The 24738-nt window shown below is 38.9% G+C and overlaps 2 protein-coding genes across 3 annotated transcripts in view; one reads left to right on the top strand and one right to left on the bottom strand.

Annotated features, from left to right (window-relative positions):
- The window catches only part of SIAE (sialic acid acetylesterase), a 38542-nt gene extending 36390 nt beyond the window's left edge, over nt 1–2152 (bottom strand). The window contains 1 exon segment of the mRNA NM_001131100.1: nt 1955–2152. Within this exon segment, the coding sequence (NP_001124572.1) occupies nt 1955–2021 (67 nt within the window). The 5' untranslated portion in view covers nt 2022–2152.
- SPA17 (sperm autoantigenic protein 17) lies at nt 2058–22786 on the top strand. Of its 2 annotated transcripts, none has more exons than XM_002822642.5 (5): nt 2058–2271; nt 3552–3732; nt 9673–9743; nt 19880–19966; nt 22515–22786. In XM_002822642.5, exons 2-5 carry the CDS (start codon nt 3579–3581, stop codon nt 22656–22658), a joined length of 456 nt encoding a protein of 151 aa, XP_002822688.1. In that variant the 5' UTR covers nt 2058–2271; nt 3552–3578; the 3' UTR covers nt 22659–22786. The 2 variants fall into 2 exon arrangements, with proteins under 2 accessions (XP_002822688.1, XP_054381304.1); XM_054525329.1 differs by having other exon boundaries at nt 2256–2421.
- Nucleotides 22787–24738: the final 1952 nt, after the last annotated feature.

A 24738-nucleotide genomic window follows, 5' to 3' on the forward strand; every position in this document is an offset into this window, starting at 1 on the left:
AAAGAGAGAGAGAGAATGAGAGAGAGCAAGGCTGGGCATTCCTTGTGTCAAACACAAGACACATACATTTAACATTTGATTTGTTTGTTTGTTTGTTTGAGACAGAGTCTTGCTCTGTCACCCAGGCTGGAGTGCAGTGGTGCGATCTCAGCTCACTGCAACCTCCGCCTCTGGGGTTCAAGCGATTCTCCTGCCTCAGCCTCCGGAGTAGCTGGGATTACAGGCATGTGCCACCACACCTGGCTAATTTTTTTTTTTTAGTATATCTTTAGTAGAGACGGGGTTTCACTACGTTGGCCAGGCTGGTCTGGAATTCCTGACCTCATGATCTGCCCACCTTGGCCTCCCAAAGTGCTGGGATTACAAGCATGAGCCACCGTGCCCGGCCAATTTTTTCGTATTTTTAGTAGAGACGGGGTTTCGCCATGTTGGCCAGGCTGGTCTTGAACTCCTGACTCTAAGTGATCCACCCACCTCAGCCTCCCAAAGTGCTGGGATTAAAGGTGTGAGCCAACATTTGGATTTTTTAGGTCTTCAGTTTTTTCCCTTCATTTGGGGCTGGAGTAGAAAAACAGGAATTAGTGTTACCGGGAAGAGAGGACAGTGGTTGCCTCTGGTGAGGAGCTCCGGATGCATTGGCGAGGAGCACAATGGCAGGCTCAATAGACTGGCAATGTTCTAGTTCTTAAGTTGGGTGCTGCTCTCATGGGTGTTATTTTATTGTGTCATTGTTACATATAATTTTGTACATCTCAAGCATTACATGGTAAACATGGGCACAGGGAGAATGACTTAAAGGAAAAACGTCAGGATATGCAACCAAGTAGAGTACTAATGAACGAAAAATGTGATCAATGTTAATGAAGGTGATGTAACAATATGACCCAAAGGAGGAGATAAAATACTGACACTAAAATAAACAGCCTTTAACTGAAAACCTAATAAAATATCTTCTCCCCACCTCATAAGATGGATCTCAAAGGTCACTGAGTGGAGATAAGAGTCAGGAAATGGCATACAGAGTGCTAGCATTTTGCACTTTTGTTAGACTCTGAACAGTCATTTATGGGCTGCAGTTTGTCTGAATCTAGGTACTTTTCCGGCTCTCAGGTAGAGCAGGAGTCATTTTTCTGCACGCTGTTCTCCAACCCCAACTTTCATTTCTTAACAGGGATCTCTGGGGTCCACTCTTTGAGTGTTTTGAAAAAGAAAGGAAGAAATCCAACATTATCACTTTAGTTTGCATTATCAGACAGATTGCACCTTCTGCTTTCTCCATACTGTGACCCAGTGTCCAGCCTAGGGTATTCGAATGGCAAGATCTGACCTGCGCAACAGCCAAAGCGAGCCACCAGCCTCCCCTATGCCACTCACATTTTCCCACCACCAATATCTGTAAGCGGCACCGGAAATCAAAACTGAGCCTTAAATAGTCTGAGCTAGTGAGGGGGTTGTATTTCTTAGCCCTAATAACCACTTAAACGAGTAAAATTTAATTCCCCTAAGGAACCCCGCCTGAAGCAAACACTCCCCAAGGGCACCACTGAGGGGGTAGCGCTGAAATGTTTTGGAAGATTCAGTCACCTGTTTCCAAATATTACCTAACTAGCTTCGCCTCCTTCCCTCCGAGCTCCCCAGCAGTTACTCCAGGACCCCGAAGGCCTCTTTCTGGGCACATTTGGGCCTCCCCACTCAGACAAACCGCACTATCTCCCTGCTCACAGGCTGCATGTGAGGGATGGTGAGTGGGGGGTGGAGAAAGTGGAGAGGCCGGGGTTCAACCCAGCAGACCCCTGCAGACCAGGCCTCGGTCGGAGACGCGAGAGCCTCGCCTAGCTAGGTTCCTTCGTCGACCTTGAGAAAGGGGTGCGGAGCCGTGTCCCGCAGAGGACACGGGGTCTCGGAGCCCGCACAGGCTGAGGGGCAGGGGTCCGGCCGAGCCGGGCCGCCTCACCTGCACTTCTGTCGGCCCACAGGATTAATGGCAGCACCAGCCCGAGTACAAGCCCCGGCGCGACCATGCTTGCAAGGATCTGCCGGCCGCGCGGGACTGGGAAGGTGGGCTCCCGGCAGGGGCGGGGCCTGGGCGGGGGCGAGGCCGGCTCCACCCTTTTGCAGTCCTCGGAGCCTCCCGCGACCTCAGGACTGGGCCGTGCTCGCCCCTTCTCGGCCGCCGTAGTTTTTTTTTTTTTTTTTTTTTTAAGAAAAAACGGTTACCCAGCAACGAGAAAAACAACCGGAACCGGCGGCACCAGCTCGGAGAGAAAGGAGGTGAGGCCGCTTCCCCACTTCCTCTCCGACACCAAGACCTAGCCTTTTCCCTTCGTCTCTCTTATTCTCTCAGCATCCCAGACACAGCCTCGGAGCCCTGGGCCGTTTGGGAGCCGAGGCAGCCCATTCTGCGCGAGTCTGAAATCCCAGGTCCTCAACATCCCGCCCGCGACTAGACCCGTCTGCCCCCTCCGCCCGCCCTCCTCTGCCCATATTGGTTCAGAATCTCGCCAGCCCTTTTCACCACCCTAGAATGGTTCCATACCCCCATCTACTGCTCCCTCAGAAAAAGCAAAAGAGAGGAGTCAGGCGTGGTGGCGCGCGCCTGTAATCCCAATTGCTCGGGAGGCTGAGGCGGGAGCATCGCTGGAGCCCAGGAGTTCGAGACCAGAGACCCCGTCTCAAAGAAAAAAAAAGCGATGAAACGAGAACCCTCCATAGTCTGAGCCTCATTAAACCGTCCAGTTCTCCCAACCTGGATCCCTACCTCTGCCTTCGCCTCTATTCCGCATTGACGCACACTCTCACATTAACAGGCCAGGTCCCGGAGGATTCTTTTCATACTCAGTAGCTCAGCCCGCTGCTTAGCAGCTACCCTTAATCTAGCCCTTGTATTTCAAGACAGAAATAGACAGCCTGGTCAAGAAGAAACCGGAAAATATAAGAATTCTAAAACTTTAGAGGCTGGGATTTCAAAATCATGACACACAGCCCCATCCCATCCCTCCCTCACACACACGCACGCACAACCACATTCCACAGTACAAAGGTGTTCGAAACATTGTGGGTCATGCTTCAGAAGTGGCAGCAAAGGGAAAGATTGTGCAACTTCTTCATTCAACAAATTAATTTCTAGAACCAGGACTAATTTCTACTCTTTAAAAAAAAATAGACCTCAAAGAAGGTCTTCTCAGCAACTGATAATGAATTCAATTTAACTTTTTAGCAATCATTCTCTCTAAATTCCTGTGTGATAGCAAAAACTACCCTTACCTTTTGAGCATATAAAGGGTAAAGACAGAAAAAGTCATATTGAAAATTATGGGTTTTTTGCAGGGTTTTAAATGATTTGGCCTAGTGAATGGGTCTGTGTTTGTATTATTCTAATTCACAATGGAGATTTCAAAACTCTGGAAGAAATGGATGGGCTTGGGTTGTGTTGGGGAAAAAAGAATTCAAGTCCAAATATATGGGTCTCAGAAATAATTTGTTGGCATAGTTGTGATTATACAAGTAAAATCAGACAAATTTAAAGACAGTACTCTTTAATGAATCTTTAGGTTCCATAGGCAGTTCTTACCAAGAAGATGTCGATTCCATTCTCCAACACCCACTACCGAATTCCACAAGGATTTGGGAATCTTCTTGAAGGGCTGACACGCGAGATTCTGAGAGAGCAACCGGACAATATACCAGCTTTTGCAGCAGCCTATTTTGAGAGCCTTCTAGAGAAAAGAGAGAGTAAGCTTTCTAAAATTAGTCATTTTTTAAAATAAGAAACTAAGCATTTGTTTATGGTAAAACTTGCTTAAGACCATCTCCATTCTGCAGAAAGCCTTTATGAGGCCGGGAGTTTCAGATAACAGTTCTTGCTCTTTGAAACAGTATGTACCTCTTTGATATGTTCTCTTAAATTCGTTTCATATTATCGAAGATTACCAGTTCATTATTCAGATCGTCTTCATTGTATTTCTCACGGACGTACAGCGTGGAAGGTAACTGCAAAAGAGCATACATTTCTCGGGAGAAATCAGTGGGGGAAAAAAAGATCATACAGTCTACCCTCGCCACGTTCCAGCACACTGTTCCTGTGCATCCCTGGCAGCTGACTATTATTCCTGAGATGAGTATCTGTGGTTTCCTTTCAATTTTGATTCCTTCCATTTGAAAGTATTATAAGTGCTGCAAAAAGAATTCTGCACTGCTTAAATAAACTGATATTCACTGGGGTATATGAAACTGTTCTGCAATAACAGCACAGACAAACTGATTTGAAAGGTGGACTAACAGTTTGCAAAGGTAATTTATATTCTTTATGCTAAGTTCCATCCTGCACAGAGACCCAGATGCCCACTAACAATAACTCTTTGGTTGAAAGCCAAAGCAAAATTCCTTCACTCCTATAAATAAAATTTACAAATCCCCAACCTTGAAGGTTTATGACTGTCAGGACTTTACCAGTTTTGTACTGAAAACCTATCCTTAGCCAGGCATGGTGGTGTGCACCTTTCGTACCAGCTACTCAGGGGCTGAGGCAGGAGGATCACTTGAGCCCAGGGATTCAAGACAGTCGTGAGCTATGATTAAACCTGTGAATAGCCACTGCACTCCATCCCGGGCACTCCCACGACCCCCGCCCCAACCCCCGGAAAGCCATTCTTGATTAGAACATCCATTTTGTGTAAATTCTTGTCATCATTACTTTTTATTACAGTATTCTAACAGAGTGGTAAAGGTGACTAGGAATAGGCACAAGCAAACAAACATTCTATTGTAATCATTTTATAGTGGAAGAAAACCTAGCACGAGGGTAGAATTCAAACAACTCCCACACACACTGCATAGGTCCACCCCTTGCTTTTTTTGCCCTGCCCTAGCAGAGCTCAAAATCTCTGCCAATTTCCTGAATGTTGCTGGTCTTTTCCATATCCGATCAGTATGAATATTTGTTGCACAATCTGAAACTTTAAATATTTTCCACTGAAAACATTTGATAAACTATATTTAGAAGAGGAACGTTATTAAGAGAAATCATTTGGCAATAGACTTGGGGGCCTATTTGAGGGCAGAGGTAGGAGGAGGGTGAGGATTAAAAAACTACCTATCAGGCATTATGCTGATTACCTCGGTGACAAAATTGTCTCTACACCAAAGCCCCTTAACACCGAGTTTAATCATGTAACAAATCTGCACGTGTATCCCTTGAACCTAAAATAAAAGTTGGAAGGGGAAAAAAAATTAAATTATTTTGGAAAAGAGGTGAATTATAATGAACACTAATTTTATTATAAGATTAACTACAAATTCTTGCAGTAAAAGTCTTTAGTCATTTATTTAATTTTAGAACTCAGAAACATTCCATTATAAAAACATTTGCGTCATTGTTACTGGATCACAATAATTAAAGCAAATGATGATTCAGATTAGTGGTCTCAGGACACTAGCTCTCTAACAAACAATGGGTAAAACCATTTGAAAAAATTGTAAGCACCACACCCAACTCCACCCATGTCAACCAAAGACAAATTATCTAGAAGATACAAGTATCAGAATTCAGTCTCTTCAAAAAGGAAAAATAACAATCATTATGGACCTCTGGCTCAGTCTCCCACATAATGCAAGAATTCCCTTGCCAGCATTCATCATAGGTAGTTACTACTCTTAATTTTTATTTTTGTGACAGGAAACATGTTAGTATATGATTTAAATGGTATTTCAGGTCACTAGGAAAAAGGTGGACTTTTTGTTATTTTAAGATAAAGAAGGAAAAAGATAAAATTGGATCAATTTCTTATACACAAGGACAAATTCCAAATTAGTTGAGTACATAAATATTTTTTAAAAGAAACCATACAGATACTAGAAGAAAATATGGATGAATTTCTCTATAAGAGAAGAAAAAATTTTGCTAGCTAAATTGCTTTAATTGCTTCAAAAATTCGGAAGCAATTAGAGAAAAGATTGTTATAAATTGACAACATAAAAGTAAACTTTTACATGAGAAAAAGCACTGTGAGGAAAACAAAACTACAAAAGACAAACAAAAAATATTTGCAATTTATATCCCAATGGGTTAATAGCCCTAATAAATAAATAGTTTGTAAAAACAGTGTGTTATAGGTTTATAGAACCCAATAGAAAATATTGGCAAGAGATATGAGCAAACAATTCACACAAAAATGAATGCAAATGGCACTTATGAAAATATATTCAAACTAATTCATAATAACAGAAGTTCAAATCAAAACTACACTGAGCTACCAATAACAACCCCTCCATTACATTGGCAAAAAGCCAACATGCTCTGTAGGCTGTAGGATAATAAGCATTTATATACATTGCTGGTGGATAAGCAAAATGCCGTAACTTCCAGGAGGGGAACTTAGCAATACCTACCAAAATTATATATGTATTTAACCTTTGACCCGGAGGTGCCACTTCTACACTTTTCAGGGCATCATTCTTTGTAGAAACAACCCAAATATCTATAGGAGTTTGAGTGAACAAACTATGATACATCTACACAACTGAATTATATATATATAGCTGTTTTCAAAAATGAGAACGGTCTCTCGATAATACTATGGGTGATACTGTGGAGTGATTTTCAGGATATAGTCAGTGAAAACAGCAAGATGGGGAAAAGTGTGCTTAGTGTGCTACCATTTTTTTTAACACAGACGGGGGTCTCACGATGTTGTCCAGGCTGGCCTCAAACTCCTGGGCTCAAGTGATGATCCTCCTGCCTCAGCCTCCCAAAGTGCTGGAATAACAGCTGTGAGAAACAACACTTGGCCAGTATCCTATCATTTAACAAAAGACGTTGATGTGAATACATAACTCTGTGTGTGTGTGTGTGTTTGCCACAGGGTTTGGCTCTGGCTCTGTCGCCCAGGCTGGAGTGCAGTGGTGTAATCGTGGCTCCACTGCAACCTCCCAGGCTCAAGCAGCCTTCCCACTTCAGCCTCCCGAGTAGTTGGAACTACAGGCATGCACAAACACGCTGGGCTAATTTTTGTTTTGGGGAGTTTTTTGTTGTTTTTTTTTTTTTTTGGTAGAGACAGGATTTTGCCATGTTACCCAGGCTGGTCTTGAACTCCTGAGCTCAAGCATCCACCAGCCTCCACCTCCTAAAGTGCTGGGATTACAGGCATGAGGCACCACGCCCAACTTTGTTTATATTTTTAAATGGAAAAGTAAATCTTTTTAAAAACTTAACATTTGCCTTTAGGAGAAAGTGAACAGGGTAGAGAGAACATGATAGAAAATATCTTGAATTTCGAATCATAAAAGTTTAACATAGTTATAATTTTAAATTTAAAATTCTTAAGCTACTCGGGAGGCTGAGGCAAGGGAATGGCTCGAACCCAGGAGGCGGAAGTTGCAGTGAGCCGAGATCGCACCACTGCACTCCAGCCTGGTGACAGAGTGAGACTCTGTCTCAAAAAAAAAAAAAAAAAGCAGTTTCTAAAATGTAAAAGCAAAGTGAAACATATGAGCCTAACTAATATAGACTGGGTGACATAACCACACAGAAAGGAATTATTTGAAGTGATATTAAAATGGAGTAATTTGACCATACATGCCTAGTGCATATATCCTAAAAACAAAATGAACTTCAAAAAAAAACCCTTAAGCTGTTTTCAGTAATCATTGTTAATCATATTATGGTATGGTTATTCTGAAATTATATATTGAAATCATATATTGTAGAACAAAGCAAGTAAGCAACTAAGCTAGTGTTATTAGGAATAAGATTTTTGGTGTAGGAAAAACAACATACAATTATGAAAATGAAAGAGGTTGATAAAATCCTGTAATCTTAAATTTGAGTTGAAAAATATCAGTGTGACCTCATGTTTTCTCTTTAAAAAATGAAAGAAGTATTTTCTAGCTCTGTACATTAAAGGTCTCAAAACAATGACCAACCCAGTACCAGTGAGCACCCAGCTTCTAGGTTGTCATCTCTAAATACCATTCCCAGGAATGAGGGCTTCTTGGAAAACAAGCTAATTTCATGAACTTGGCAGGAAATATACCAGATTAGGCTGAACGTCTTGCCATACTAGAGAACAAGGAAGCTATCAAAGATTACTAGAGGTGTTTCCAAAGGACTCAGGAACATTTGAGCACCTGAATAAGCTACCACTGGACAAATGTTTAATAATTAGAGCATCAATAAGAATAATACGTGCATTGGATTAAAATGCGTCCATTTTCTTAAACATTCGTGAATTTGTGATGGTTAAAAAAAAAACTCATTGGTCATCTTGAGAGGATCCTAGGAATCCAGCTGATTATTCTGAAAACCGGTAAATAAAAGGAAAGAACTAAACCTTTAACCTTTCTTTTCTGTAACAACCGTTCTTCAGAGTAACCAGTTGATGAGGAAGTTTTCCTTAATGAATACTCCAGAAAATAAAGAAGTTTGATCAAATTAGAATATTACCATTTCACAACCCCTAAAGAAATGATCTAAGCAAGGATCATCAGGGGGCCGATAAAAATTATAAAAAGAGTAACCAGATATTATAAATTTTATGACAGAATTACACAGCACTACCAGTCAAGTATACTTGCAGAAAAAAAATCAAACCATCAAACCCGAATTAGATCAAACCTATACAGCTAGCTACCAGTTTACAGGAAATTCAAAGGCAGAAGAACTTGTTAAAAGCCACCATGGGGATAGTCAGAAACATCTGAACTGTGAAAAACTCCAAAGGGAAAATGACCTAATTTCATCAACAGATAAATTACAAGGAAAGAATAGGGGCTGGGGGATCTTCCTTTAAAAGAAATTTAAAAGACATACAAAGAGCTGTGCGTGCCCGTTTTCGGGGTCCTGATTTGAACCAACAAATAAATAGACAATGGAAGAAATTTGGATAGTTGACTGAATAGTTGAGGATATTGAGGAATTATTAATATTTTTAGTATTTTGAAGTATGATAATGGTGTTGTGGTTATATTTTAAAAGAGTATATATTGAGATACATTCTGAAATAAATAATTGTAGATAAAATAACAGGATGCAAGGGGTTGGGTTAAAAAAAATCAGAAAAAAGTGCAGAAAAATAATCAGAAGAAAAGGTTATAGATAAAATAAATCATGGGTTGATCATTGAATCTAGACAATATGCTCATGGGAGTTTGTTATATCTACTTTTTAAGTTTGAAATTTTTATAATATAAAGTTAAAGAAAAAAATTGTTTAAAAATAAATACTTCTGCTTGTCTGTGTCAACTGTCTACATAATATACTTCATTTAAAAAAATTTCTCCCATCTTTCACATTTCCAAACTTTCTGACAACTTAGCATTTAGGTTTATACAGTTTTCTGTGGTTACTAATACATGCTCTAAGTGTCTACATTTATATTTAAGTACTGGCATTTGTTCTTTTTCCCATTTTATTATAAATTCTATGAAGGCAGAAATTACATTTTTGGTGCTTTTCTAAATATCCCCAAAGGCTCATCCAATGTTCAGTTGGTTATCATATATTTAATAATCACTGGTAATGTCTGCAGTGCTAGGCTATGTACAATGTCAATAAGATTTTGGACTGCCAGTAAAGAACCTGTAATTTGAAACAAGAAACTTATATTTGTGTTACTATTCTACAGTTATCTTAATGAATTCAAACAAATCTGAAGTTATTATATTTTTATTATTTAGAAACCAACTTTGATCCAGCAGAATGGGGGAGTAAGGTAGAAGACCGCTTCTATAACAATCACGCATTCGAGGTATGGTCCTCTGAAGCTGTTGGATTTGGCTATTTCTTCTCTCTGTCTACAGCTAGTGATTATTAGGCTATCCCCAGAATTGTGAGAATTATGTGAGGAGGCATCACAAATAACTTATTAAATCTTTTTAATTGTGCTGGGATTTTTTTCTGAGAATATTTTTCTAAAGTATCTGAGTCATGTACAGATATTTCACTTAAGTTTAACGATGAACAACAGGAAGAAGGTGCTTAAAGGTTATGAATAATTATTTCATCATTTATTCTTCAAATGTTTTCAGCATCACAGTGCTAAGTAATAGCAGGTACTCCACAAATAATTACTGAATTAATAGATGGCATTTCATAGACCAAAACACTATTAGTCCAATTATTTCATTATCATTGATATGATATTATTGATACAAAAGACTGGTTAGAATTAAAGATGGTAATGGTGTAGTTTTCTCTATAAAGCTAGTTTTTTCAGAGTCTGAGCCTTTCTCTTTAGCAGCTTTACAAAGACAGCTTTCTCAACCAAGTTTCCTCAAAAAAATTAAGCCCTAAACCAAAGGCACTAATTGCATGTAAGGAATCAGTGTCCTGATTTGTATCTAGAATGGTTCTGGTTAGGTACCATCCTTGGGAGAATTGAGAAAAGAGCCTCTCAAAACGTTCTCTGTGTTCCATGGTTCAGATAATGAATGCTGGTTGAGAAAGGCTGTGTGGAATCAGCATTATTGGCATCAACTGGAAACTTGATAGAAATTCAGCCTCACAGGAAACATGAAAAACAAGGAAGTATAACACCCCAGAATGAACACAGCAGTTCTCCAGCAATAGATCATAACCGGAATGAAATTCTTAAAGTCTCAGATAAGGAACTCAAAATACTGATTTTTAAATATGGTCAGTGAGGTGCAAGAGAAATCTGAAAACCAATACAAAGAACTCAGTGAAACAATTCAGGATATGAATGAAAAATTTTACAAGGGGATAGATTTTTATTTAAAAAAAAACCTTAACATAAATTCTGGAATTGAAGAATTTATTGAAGGAAATATAAAATACATTCAAAAGATTTAACAATAGACTAGACTAAGTAGAACAAAAAAATTTTAGAACTTGAATACAGGTCTGAAACAATCCAGTAAGACAAAAATAAAAAAGAATAAACAAAGCCTTTAAGACATTTGGGACAACATAAAGCAGCTGAATATTTGAATTATTGGTATCCCCAAGGACAAAAAGATCAGAAGGCTTAGAAAACCTATTTAATGCAATAATAGATGAAGACATCACAAGTCTAGCAAGAGATTTAAACATCCAGATATAGGAGGTGCAGTGATTCCCCAAACAAATACAATGCAAAAAAAAAAAAAAGGTTTTCACCACAGCACATTAATATCAAACTATCTGAAGTCAAAGAGTGAATTCTAAAAACAGCAAGATGAAAACATCTCATCAACTGTGAGGGAAACCTGATCAGACTAATAACCGTACTTCTCAGCAGAAACCTGACAGGCCAGGAGAGAGCGGGAAGATAATTCAAAGAGCTGGAAGAAAACAACTATCAGCCAAGAATTCTATATCCAGCAGAATTAACCTTCATAAATGAAGGAGAAATAAAGTATTTCCCAAACAAGCAAATGCCGAGGGCATTTGTCTGTACTAGGCTGGCCCTACAAGAGGTATTCAAGGAAATCCTAAACTTGGAAGCAAAAAAATGGCATTTAGCATCATTAAAACACAGGAAAGTATAAAACTCACTGTTAAAGCGACACACAAAGAAGGAACAGAAATGAATCAAATGGCACCACTACAGAATTCACCAATCCACAATGACAAACAGTGAGAAAGAAACAATGTATAAAATAACCAGAAAGCAATTAACAATTTGACAAAAGGAACAAAACTCCACATATCAATAATAACTTTAAACATATATGGATTAAATGCTCAACATAAAAGCTATAGACTGGCTGAATGGATTTCTTTAAAAAAAAAAAAAAAACAGGATTCAACTATATGCTGCTAATAAGAAACTCACCTTACCTGTAAAAACATTTAGACTGAAAGTAAAGAAGTGGAAAAAGATATTCCATGCCAACAGAAACCAAAAGCAAGCAGAAGTAGCTATAGTTATATTAGGTAAAACAGACTTTAAGTCAAAAACAGTAAAAAACAACAACAAACAAGTTTATTTTATAATGATAAAGGGATCAATTCAGTAAGAGGATATAACAATTGTAAATATATACACACCCAGCACTGGAGCAACCAGATTCATTAAAAAAAATTGCTATGTCTAAAGACAGAGGTAGACTGCAATACAATAATAGTGAGGGGCTTCAACACCCCACTCATAGCATTAGACAAATTATCTAGACAGAAAATCAACAAAGTAACTGATATCATTTGGCTGTGTCCTCACCCAAATCTCATCTTGAATTGTAGTTCCCATAATCCCCACATGTTGTGGGAGGGATGTAGTGGGAGGTAATTGAATCATGGGGGGTGATGGTTTAATAAGGGGCTTTTTCCCCCTTTGCTCAGCTCTCATTCTGTCTCCTGCCACCCTGTGAAGAGATGCCTTCCACCATGATTGTAAGTTTTCTGAGGCCTCCTCAGCCATGCAGAACTGTGAATCAATTAAACCTCTTTTCTTAATAAATTACCCAGTCTCAGGTATTTCTTCATAGCAGCGTAAGAACAAACTAGTACAGTAATTTTTTTTTTTTTGAGGCAGAGTCTCATTCTGTCACCCAGGCTGGAGTGCAGTGGCACAATCTTGGCTCACTGCAACCCCTGCCTCCTGGGTTCAAGTGATTCTCCTGCCTCAGCCTCCCAAGTAGCTGGAATTACAGGTGCATGCCACCACGCCCAGCTAATTGTTGTATTTTGTATTTTCGCCATGTTGGCCAGGCTGGTCTCAAACTCCTGGCCTCAAGTGATCCATCCACCTCGGCTTCCCAAATTACTGGGATTACAGGCATGAGCCACTGCTCCTGGCCTAATACAGTAAATTGGTAATTGGTACTGCAGAGAATGAGGCACTGCTGTAAAGATACCCAGAAATGTGGAAGCAACTTTGGAACTGGGTAACAGGCAGCGAGGTTCGAACTATTTGGAGGGCTCAGAAGACAGGAAGATGTTGGAAAGTCTGGAACTTCCTAGAGACTTGTTGAATGGCTTTGACCAAAATGCTGATAGTGATACGGACAACGAAGTCCAGGCTAAGGTGGTCTAAGATGAAGATGAACTTGTTGAGAACTGGAGTAAAGGTCACTCTTACTGTGCAAAGAAACTGGCAGCATTTTGCCCCTTCCCTAAAGATCTGTGGAACTTTGAACTTGAGAGAGATAATTTACGGTATCTGGCGAAAGAAATTTCTAAGCAGCAAAGTATTCAGGAGGAAGCAGATCATAAAAGTTTGGAAAATTTGCAGCCTGATGACACAATAGAAAACCCCATTTTCTGGGGAGAAATTCAAGCTGGCTGCAGAAATTTGCATAAGTAATGAGAAGCCAAATGTTAATCACCAGGGTATGTCAGAGACCTTCACAGCAACCTCCCATCACAAGTCTGGAGGCATAGGAGAGAAAAATGGTTTCCTCCGCCAGACCGAGGGCTTCCCTGCTCTATGCAGCCTCGGGACATGGTGCCCTGTGTCCCAGCTGCTTCAGCTCCAGCTCTGGTTAAAAGGGGCCAATGTACAGTTCAGGCCATTGCTTCAGAGGGTGCAAACCCCAAGCCTTGGTGGCTTACATGTGGTGTTGAGCCTGTGGGTCCACAGAAGTCAAGAATTGAGGTTTGGGAAACTCCACCTAGATTTCAGAGGATGTATAGAAACACCTGGATGTCCAGGCAGAAGTTTGCTGCAGGTGTAGAGCCCCCATGGAGAACCTCTACTAGGGTAGTGCAGAAGGGAAATGTGAGGTTGGAGCCCACACAGAGTCCCCACTGGGGCACTGCCTGGTGGAGCTGTGAGAAGAGGGCCACCATCCTCCAGACCCTAGAATGGTAGATCCACCAACAGCTTGCACTGTGCATATGGAAAAGCTGCACACACTCAATGCCAGCCCATGAAAGCAGCCAGGAAGGGAGCTTTACCCTGCAAAGCCACAGAGGTGGAGCTTCCCAAGGCCATGGGAGCCCACCTCTTGCATCAGCACACCATGGATATGAGACATGGACTCAAGATCATTTTGGAACTTTAAGGTTTAATGACTGCCCTGTTGGATCTCAGACTTACATGGGGCCTGTAGCACCTTTGTTTTGGCCAGTTTCTCCCATTTGGAGCAGGCGTATTTACCCAATGCCTGTACCCCCATTGTATCTGGGAAGTAACTAACTTGCTTTTGATTTTACAGGCTCATAGGCATAAGGAACTTGCCTTTTCTCAAATAAGACTTTGAACTTGGACTTTTGGGTTAATGCTGGAATCAGTTAAGACTTTGGGAGACTGCTGGAAAGGCATGATTTTGTTTTGAAATGTGAGAGCATGAGATTTGGGAGGGGCCAGGGGCCAAATGATATGCTTTGGCTGTGTCCTCACCCAAATCTCATCCTGAATTGTAGTTCTCTTAATTCCCACATATCATGGGAGGGATCTCGTGGAGGTAATGGAATCATGGGTGGGGGGGTGGTTTTATAAGGGGCTTTTCCCTCTTTGCCCCACTCTCATTCTCTCTCTTGCCACCCTTTGAAGAGGTGCCCTCCGCCTTGATTGTAAGTTTCCTGAGGCCTCCGCAGCCATGCAGAACTGTGAGTCAATTAAACCTCTTTTCTTTATAAATTACTGAGTCTCAGGTATTTCTTCATAGCACTGTGAGAATGGACTGATACAATAGCATTGGACTTAAACTTGACTTTAAACAAATGGACCTAACAGACATTTACAGAACATTCTACCCAACAACTGCAGAATATATATTCTTTTCATCAGCACATGGAACATTCTTAAAGATAGACCATATTGTGTTAGGGCACAAAACAAGTCTCAACAAATTTTAAAAAGTCAAAATAATATCAAGTATCTTGTCAGACCACAGTGGAATTAAACTAAAATTCAATACCAAGAGGAGCTTTGGAAATGATACAAATACATGGAAATTAAACACATGTTTCTGAATGTCTATTGGATCAAAAAAGAACTTAAGACAGAAATTTTAAAAAACTGTTTGAAACAAATGAAAACTAGAAACACAACATAACAAAACCTATGGTATACAGAAAAAGTAGTGCTAAGAGAGAAGTTGATAGCAATAAATGCCTACATCAAAAATGTAGAAAGATTACAAATTAACAATTAAAGGATGAACTCAAGCAACTTGAAAAGCAAGAACAAACCAAACAGTAGCAGAAGAGAGAACAAAGATCAGAGCAAAACTAAATTAAATAGAGACTAAAATAACAATACAAAGGATTAACAAAACAAAAAGTTGGTTCATTGAAAAGATAAATAAAATTGATAAATGGCTAGCTAGACTAACCAAGAAGACAGAAGACCCAAATAAACAAAATCAGAAATGAAAAAGAAGACGTTACAACTGATAGCACAGAAATACAAATGGTCATCAGAGACCATTATGAACAATTATACACTCACAAACTAGAAAACATAGAGGAAATAGATAAATTCCTGGAAACATACAACCTACCAAGATTGAACCAGGAAGAAATAGAAAACCTGAACAGACTAATAATAAGTAGCAAGATTGATTCCATAATAAAAATCTCCCCCACCCTAACACCACAAAAAAAAGCCCAGGACTAGATGGATTCACAGCCAAATTCTACCCAGTTCTACATACAAAGGAGAATTAATACCAAGCCTCCTGAAACTATTCCAAAAAAATTGAGAAGAATGGATTCTCCCTAACTCATTCTATGAGGCCAATATCACCCTAATACCAAAATGAGACAAGGACCCAACAAAAACAGAAAACTGCAGACAGATATTCCTGATGAACATAGATTCAAAAATCTTCAACAGAATACTAGCAAATAGAATCCAACAGCACATCAAAAAGGTAATACACCATGATAAAATCAGTTTTAAACCAGGGATGCAAGGATGGTTCAACATATGCAAATCAATAAATGTGATACATCACATCAACAAAATGAAAGACAAAAACCATATGCAGAAAAAGCATTTGATAAAATCCAACTTCCCTTCATGATAAAAACCCTCAACAAACTAGGCATAGAAGGAACATACCTCAAAACAATAAATGTCATGTACAAAAATCCCACAGCTAATATTATACTGAATGGGAAAAAGTTGAAAGCAATCCCCCAAAGAACAGGAACAAGACAAGAATGCCCATTTTCACCCCTCCTATTCAACATAGTACTGGAAGTCCTAGCCAGAGCAATGAGGTAAGGGAAAGAAATAAAAAGCATCCATATTGGAAAAGAGGAAGTCACTTATCTCTGTTCACTGGTATATATATGTATATATATTCAGAGATGGGGTCTCACTCTGTCTTCCAGGCTGGAGTGCCATGGTGTAATCATAGCTCACTGTAGCCTTGGCCTCCTGGGCTCAAGGGAATCTCCCATCTTATCCTCCCAAGTTGCTAGGACTACAAACATGTGCCACCACACTGAATAATGTTTTTGTCTTTTGTAAAAATGGGCTTTTGCTATGTTGTCCAGGCAGGTCTCAAACTCCTGGCCTCAAGCGATCATCCTGCCTTGGCCTCCCAAAGTGCCGGAATTACAGGCATGCGCCACCATGACTGACTCCCAATATAATCTTATGTCTAGAAAAATCTAAAGACTCCACCAGAAAACTCTTAGATTTGTTAAATGAATTCAGTAAAGTTGCAGGATACAAAATCAATGCACAAAAATCAGTAGCATTTCTATACACCAGTAACAGACTAACTGAGAGAGGAATCAAGAAGGCAATCCCATTTATAATAGCTTTAAAAAACACATAGGAGTAAACGTAACCAAGGAGGTGAAAAAGCTGTACAATAAAAACTACAAAACACTGATGAAACCAATTGAAGATGACACAAGCAAATGGAAAAGCATCACAGGCTCATGGATCAAAAGAATTAATATCTTTAAAATGACCATACTTCTCAAAACAATCTACAGATTCAGTGCTGTCCCTATCAAAGTACCAACTCACTTTTCACAGAATTGAGAAAAACAATCCTAAAATTCATATGGAACCAAAAAAAGAGTCCAAATAGCCAAAGCAATCCTTAACAGGAAGAACAAAACTGGAGACATCACATTACCTGACTTCAAATGATATTATAGGTTGGTGCAAAAGTAATTGACATTTTTGCTGTTACTTTTAGTGGAAAAGACCGCAATTACTTTTGCACTAACCTAATACAAGGCTACAGTAACCGAAACAGCATAGAACTGGTATAAAAACAGATACATGGATCAATGTAATAGAGGAGAGGAGCCAGAAATAAAGCATATACATATAGCTAACTGATCTTTAGCAAAGCTGATAAGACCATATATTGTGGAAAGGACATCCTCTTCAATAAATAGTGCTAGCAAAATTGGAGAGCCATATGTAGAAAAATGAAACTGGACCCTTATCTCCCATCATACACAAAAATCAACCCATCATGGATTAAAGACTTAAACATAAGACCTAAAACTGTAAAAACACTAGAAGAAAACCTAGGAGAAACTTTTCTGGATATTGGTCTAGGCAAAGAATGTATGACTAAGATCACAAAAGCACAGGCAACAAAAACAAAAATAGACAAATGGGACTTAATTAAGCTAAAAAGCTTCTGCACAGTAAAAGAAATAATCAACAGAGTGAAGAAATAAGCTGTTGAATGGGAGAAATTACTTGCAAACTATTCATCCAACAAGGGACTAATATCCAAAATACACAAGGGAGTCCAACAATTCAACAACAACAAAAAATAAGTAATCTGATTAAAAAGTGGGCAAAGGGCTGGGCGTGGTGGTTCATGCCTGTAATCCCAGCACTTTGGGAGGCAAGGCAGGAAGATTGCTTAAGCCCAGGAGCTTGACATTAGCATGTGCAACATGGTGAAACCCATCTCTTCAAAAAATTAGCCAGACGTTGTGGTGTGCACCTGTAGTCCCCAGCTACTTGGAAGGCTAAGGTGAGAGGACCACTTGAGCCCACAGGTCAAGGCTGTAGTGCACTCCAGCCTGGGCAACAGAGTGAGACCCTGTCTCAAAAAAAAAAAGAGAGAAAAAAGAAAAAAAAAAGAGAGAGAAAAAAGAACCTGGAAAAGGATATGAATAGAGATTTTTTAGAAGAAGACATACAGATGTCCAACAGGTATATTAAAAAATGCTCAATATCACTAATCATCAGAGAAGTACAAATCAAAACTACAATAAGATATTATCTCACCCCACTCAGAATGGCTACTATTAAAAAGACAAAAGAATAACAGATACTGGCAAGGATGCAGAGAAAGGAGAACTCTTATACACTGTTGTCAGGAATGTAAATTAGTATAGCCTCTAAGGAAAGCAGTATGGAGATTTCACAAATAACTAAAAATAGAACGACCATTCAGTCCAGCAATCTCTCTACTAGGTATCTACCCAAAGGAAAATAAATCAATACATCAAAAGATACCTTCATATTTATGTTGTTTGCAGCACCATTCACAACAGCAAAGATATGGAATCAACCTAAGTGTCTGTCCAATGGATGAATGAATAAGGAAAATATGGGATATATACACAATGGAATACAATTCAGCCATAATAAAGAATGAAGTTGTGTCTTTTCCAGCAACGTGGATGAAACAGGAGGCCATTATCTTAAGTGAAACAAGCCAGGCACAGAAAGACATGTAGTGCTTGTTTTCATTCATAAGTGGGTGCTGAAAAAATGTGTTTAAATGGACATAGACAGTGGAATGATAGATAATGGAGACTCAGAAGATTGAGGAGAGGTGGGAGAAGGGAGAATAATGAGAAATTGGTTAAAGGCTAGAAGGTACAGTATTTGGGTGATGGACACCCTAAAAGCCCTGACTTGATCACCAATCCACACATGTAACAAAATTGTTCATGTACTCCATAAATTTGTACAAATATAAAAGAAAAAGAAGAAATTCAAAGTATTGGGCCCCACTCCAGGTCTACAAATCAGAAGTTACATTTTTAGGAGATCACCAGAATAATTCGTAGGTACATTAAAATTTGAGAACACTGCTCTAGACAACTGAGGTAGTACTATTAGCCACAAAGCACAGCAGATATTAGAATTGAAAAGAATTAACAAAGTTCAAGTTCTCCAGTAGATTTGGGGAATTTCCTGAAGAAGGAGCTGTCACTTATTACACAAGTTTGAAAGTGAAGTTCCATCCATTTGTGCCTGCAGATATGGGTGTGTTCTGTGTATTTCCATTTTACTAGATTCTCGGTGCTCATGTTTTATTTGTATTCGTGTTTTATCGAAATCAAAGGAATAATGTTGAAAGATTTTAAATCCTTGCGTCACATAGCAATTTTGGGGTGTTTCTTTTTTTAATTCTAAAGGCTTTATTTGATAAACTTATATATTCTTAAATTTTGGTTTTATGGGTTAAAGAAGCTCTTTCCATAGGTGTGAATTAGCAATGAAGGAAGACTTAAATAGCCATGTCAAAATAGGCAGAGGCGGTTTCTCCTTTTATATTTAAATCATAAAGCAAAACTCCACAGCAAAACTTACTTCTTTGACTAGTTTTAATCCATAAACGTCACTAAAAAGTCAATTTGATGTCACATTAGGGAACACAATGCCATTTATTTTATTCCTATTTTAGAAACTACTGGAACCTCTTTTTTATACTTTGTTCAGGATTCATTACATCATCTTATCAACTTTTAGTATAGGACAGTGGTTTATTTTTAACATAAAACAGTGGTACACACATTCCAAAAGCAACAGATCAAACATTTTTGCCAATTATTTGGTCTTTAATATTTGTTTACACATATTCCCTTAAGAGCTTTTATTATTTCTTCTTGTTTCAATGTATTTTCCTTATTAAAAGATAAATATGTAGTATTTAATTCTCCCTATTTCTCAGTAATTTAAAGTAATATTTCATTACTTCTAAGCAGTTTGATACAAGACTTTGCTATTTTGGAAACATTGCTAATTGTGGCTCTCTCCTATCTGTCCAGGAGCAAGAACCACCTGAGAAAAGTGATCCTAAACAAGAAGAGTCTCAGATATCTAGGAAGGAGGAAGAGATATCAATCACCATCTTAGTATGTAATATTTTTCATGGACTACTGGATTCCTACAAAGAATGATATTGCCCAATTTAAAACTGAACTCCAAATATGAATGTCTGTTATCTTTATTGTCAAAATTATGATTTTACTTTCCAGATAATTAACATCAGTGATAAACTAACTGGTAGATAATTTTCAGCCATGCCTCTTATGATCAAAAATTCATTTTTCCCTTAAAAATGAAATCTTATTTTTCAAGATTGTTAATGGATGGAAAAATCTCCCTATGGGGAAGGGCAGACAGAACTCACAGACCCAGTCATGATCCTTCAGATTCATCTTCCACTTTGAGAATTTTTCACTAATTGGTGCTGTCACCACTACACAATGGCAAATTTCAGAGATAACAAAAGGAAAATCACAGGGAATTACATACAGCCAAAATAATGGCTTTACAACAATGTGGCTTATTCATCTTCCATGCATAACGCTCTACAAAAATGCCTTCGTGCCTGATGTACTACATCCAAGCAGTCAAGACATAGTGGAGGCCGGGCGTGGTGGGTCACGTCTGTAATCCCAGCACTTTGGGAGGCCAAGACAGGCAGATCACGAGGTCAGGAGATTGAGACCATCCTGGCTAACGCAGTGAAACCCCATCTCTACTAAAAATACAAAAAATTAGCCAGGCGTGGTGGCAGATGCCTGTAGTTCCAGCTACTCGGGAGGCTGAGGCAAGAGAATGGCGTGAACCCGGGAGGCGGAGGTTGCAGTGAGCCAAGATCGTGCCACTGCACTCCAGCCTGGGCGACGGTGCAAGACTCCTTCTCAAAAAAAGAAAAAAAAAGACATAGCGAAGTCCACCCTCAAAGGCCCATGTTCAGTAATGTCACTTTAATAACTTGAAGTCAGCCACAATGAGAATATTAAGACCATGGCAAACACTGCAAATCAGGGCTTTGTTTCTTCTGGAGAGCCAGTTGTTAAAACGCCTACCAGTACATCATTGTCTATATTCTTCATACTCCACACTCTTGTGGACTAGCCCTCATAAGAAAGAACTCACTCTCTAAAATGTCGAAGTTCAAACTTCTGAGTTCCTTTTTATGTCTCAGGTCCCAGGTAATTGCCCAAGAACTGGCAGCCAGAATGGATATCCCCTCAAGGAATACCCTACTTCCTACCTAGTGATGCATTGCTCTTCCCTATAAGATTTACAGGTTATTCCACAATTGCCATTGGGTTGTACTGAAATAACATTACATTAGGATATAACAGGAAGATTAACATTAAGATGTAACAGGAAGTCAAGGAAGAAGGGAGTTTTGTTTCCTTACATCTTTCATAGGTGCTTTTACACAGGTTTTCATGAGTTTGAGTAGGGATCTCATTGATTTCCAACTTGAGTATATTTGTTTGCCTATATTAGGATGTCATCTCGAAGAATTTTGTACCATTCTGTTTGCATTTAAAAGTTTAAGAGCTAGATTTGTCTCATTATTTATAATAGGGGGATAGGAGGCTTGAGCAACCCAAAGGTCCATTAATATGAGATTGAGTAAATATTAAATCAAGGTACATCAGTATAATATAATGATGTCATAAAAAAAAGAATGGGCAGAGTTATACACTGACTAATAATACAGAAAAAGAGAACCAAGATATATCATTACATGGAAAAAGTAGCTGCAGAACTCTGTGATTAGCATGATCTCATTTTTAAAATAAAAAGGCATATATATATATATATATATATACCCATATGAATATATTTGCATATAGAGAAATTTTGGAAGGATGTAGATACTCAACTCATAATAATGGGTATCTCTCAGGAGCAGGATTTGGATAGGTGGAGAAAACTATCACTGCCAGTGACATCTGAGTTTTTAAAGTGTATACATTTGAGTTTTTAAAGTGTATACATGTCATTTCTATAATTTTAAAAGATATATTAAAAGCTATATATTCAATTGTACACTGAAGATTCATGCATTTTACTGTCTGTAAATTTATAGCTAAAAATTTATACCCAATTTTTTTAAAAGAGGGTATGTGCCAAAGTTCAACCAACCATGTTAAAACTGACATTATTAGACTAAATGGATTTCTCTTTGGCACCTCACTTTAAATGTATGACGATGATTAACTAATCACTGAGAAATTGAGAAGTTATTCTAATTCATTATATGTAATTGTGATTATTTTGAAACATAACATTTACAGTTCTTTCTTCTTAACATTTTTACCATGCCTCAAGGATTCTTTCTTGTCCCCCCAACCCCCCCCAAAAATGTTGTTGCTCAGGAAACTTAAATAGGCACTATTTTAGGGGAAAGAAAGTTGGCAATGATCTTTTGTTGCAGAGACATATTAAAAGAGTGACAAAACAAAATGCCTGCTATTTTGGCATTTGCCATTTGGTACATATACAATGTGACAATATATGAAATTCCCTCAGGAAGCAACAGCTCTCAGATAGTTGCATCCCTAAAATGATTACATTTCATCCATTTATTTTTGTGGCATCAAAAATATGGCATATTTAAAGAGTCTCTTACTTTTTCTCCTTTCGATGAAGGACTCTTCTGAGGAAGATAAGGAAAAAGAAGAGGTTGCTGCTGTCAAAATCCAAGCTGCCTTCCGGGGACACATAGCCAGAGAGGAGGCAAAGAAAATGAAAACAAATAGTCTTCAAAATGAGGAAAAAGAGGAAAACAAGTGAGGACACTGGTTTTACCTCCAGGAAACATGAAAAGCAATCCAAATCCATCAACCTTCTTATTAATGTCATTTTTTCCTGAGGAAGGAAGATTTGATGTTGTGAAATAACATTCATTGCTGTTGTGAAAATCTGTCATGAGCATTTGTTTAATAAGCATACCATTGAAACTTGCCACTTGAAGATATCTCTGAGATCATGAGTTTGTTTACACTTGTCTCAAGCCTATCTATAGAGACCCTTGGATTTAGAATTATAGAACTAAAGTATCTGAGATTACAGAGATCTCAGAGGTTATGTGTTCTAACCATTATCAAATGAATAAATCCTCTCTATCACATCCCCCAAAAATGTTCTTTAGCTCCTGTTTCACTCCTAGTGATAAAGAATTTCACTGCTTTTTAAGGATAGTCTATTTAATTTTGGAATTTTTAAAAAGATAAGCTGGGACAAAAATCTGCCTCTTCAGCCTGGCCAACATGGTGAAACCCCATGTCTACTAAAAATACAAAAATTGGCCAGGCGTAGTGGTGCACACCTGTAATCCCAGCTACTCGGGAGGCTGAGGCAGGAGAATTGCTTGAACCCGGGAAGTGGAGGCTGCAGTGAGCCGAGATCGCACCACTGTACTCCAGCCTGGGCGACAGAGCAAGACTCTGTCTCAAAATCAAAACAAAACAAAAAAACCTCTGCCTCCTTGTAAGTTTAACCCACTGGTTTTCATTTATCATATGTGTATTCAATCATTTATTGAAAATGTATTGAGTACTATTCATGTGCTGGGAATTAGTAGTGAATACTTGTTCTTACACTCATACAACTTACAATGCTTTATTGTTTTGCTCTCCAGAACCACACAGAACAAGACTAATAACATCATATTGTAAAAAGCAAAAGCTATCATATCATGCTGCCTTCTTCAGTTAAAACTTCCCAGGTTTTTAAATATACAATGGTAATGCCTGTTTCACAAACTCAGAGGCTTTATCTCTTTTATGTTTTCAATGAGCCATTCAAATCCCTAGCGCCTTAGTTTTAGAAAGTTCAGTCTCTCCTTTTTGAGGCCTCTCCACCCTTGATTGTCCAAGAAACTGAGGGTTCATGTCTTAGACCAAAGGGTGCACTTCTCTTCCCAATACAAAGGGTAGAAAGTGGAGTCTTACCATTTAGTTAATGCTGTTGCCTTCTACCATAATATTGTAGCGTAGTGCAGCAGACCGAGTTGATTCTCTGGCTGGTTCCAATTCCTGCCTGCACCATAGTGGATGGCCCATGATTTAGTTCCAGGATGACATCTCTCTTGGTTTATCGTCACAAAGCCAGTGTTCCCCCAAAGCTTAAAAACAAGCCAGGATGGCTCAGTCCTGAGGAGCTTCTAAAACCAGGTATATGTTGTCACAACAAATACTCTCCTACAAACACTTTGGTCCTTGTCCTAGGCTTAGACATGCTCTTTCTGCAAAGCAGTTTTATTTCAGGAGCCTCGTTGCCCTTCCCTGGCACTGAGCCTTTATCAGGTTCTGCAATGAGGTTCCCCCAAGTGATCGCCACTCAAACATAGCTGATTCACACCAACCCTTTCAAGGTTGTGGCTTTCATTCTCTAATGTCCACTCACAAAGGCAGCCTTTCTCCTTCCAAAGCAAGATTCCAAAATCTTGCTGCCACTATAGAGAGTTTCATGCTAGCTAAACACAACTCTCTAACGTTCCCCTTCCTCTCCTCCTTAACCCCTCTCCTCCAGGCTTACAGAGGAAAAGAAATCAGTTCTCCTCCAGGATTCCAGCTGTTTGTCCCTCCCATTCCACTGAAAGCACCAGCTTCTAACACCTTCCCCTCTCAGACAGAGCCATCCTGCTTAGAGGATTGTCAAGGGGGGACCCAGAATTTATGCAAAGACTTAGATTCCCTGACCTGGAGAGGAGATCAGAAGAGGAAAAAAGGGATTTTTTCCCTAGTGAGTATATAGCAGGAAAAAAAAAGAGATGAGTTCGCTTTTTCAGTAATTCTCTTGTTATACATATAAAGTGACTAACACTATGCATTCTACACACACACACACACACACACACACACACAGATCT

Source organism: Pongo abelii, chromosome 9 (genome assembly GCF_028885655.2).
Source record: "Pongo abelii isolate AG06213 chromosome 9, NHGRI_mPonAbe1-v2.0_pri, whole genome shotgun sequence".
NCBI classification, from domain to species: domain Eukaryota; kingdom Metazoa; phylum Chordata; class Mammalia; order Primates; family Hominidae; genus Pongo; species Pongo abelii.

Excerpts from the sequence above, each read along its gene's own strand:
- SPA17 (XM_002822642.5), top strand. The coding sequence starts at position 3,579 with ATGTCGATTCCATTCTCCAACACCCACTACCGAATTCCACAAGGATTT. Across the intron at positions 3,733-9,672 it reads CCTTCTAGAGAAAAGAGAGA|AAACCAACTTTGATCCAGCA; the intron begins GTAAGCTTTCTA and ends TTTATTATTTAG. Across the intron at positions 9,744-19,879 it reads ATAACAATCACGCATTCGAG|GAGCAAGAACCACCTGAGAA; the intron begins GTATGGTCCTCT and ends CTATCTGTCCAG.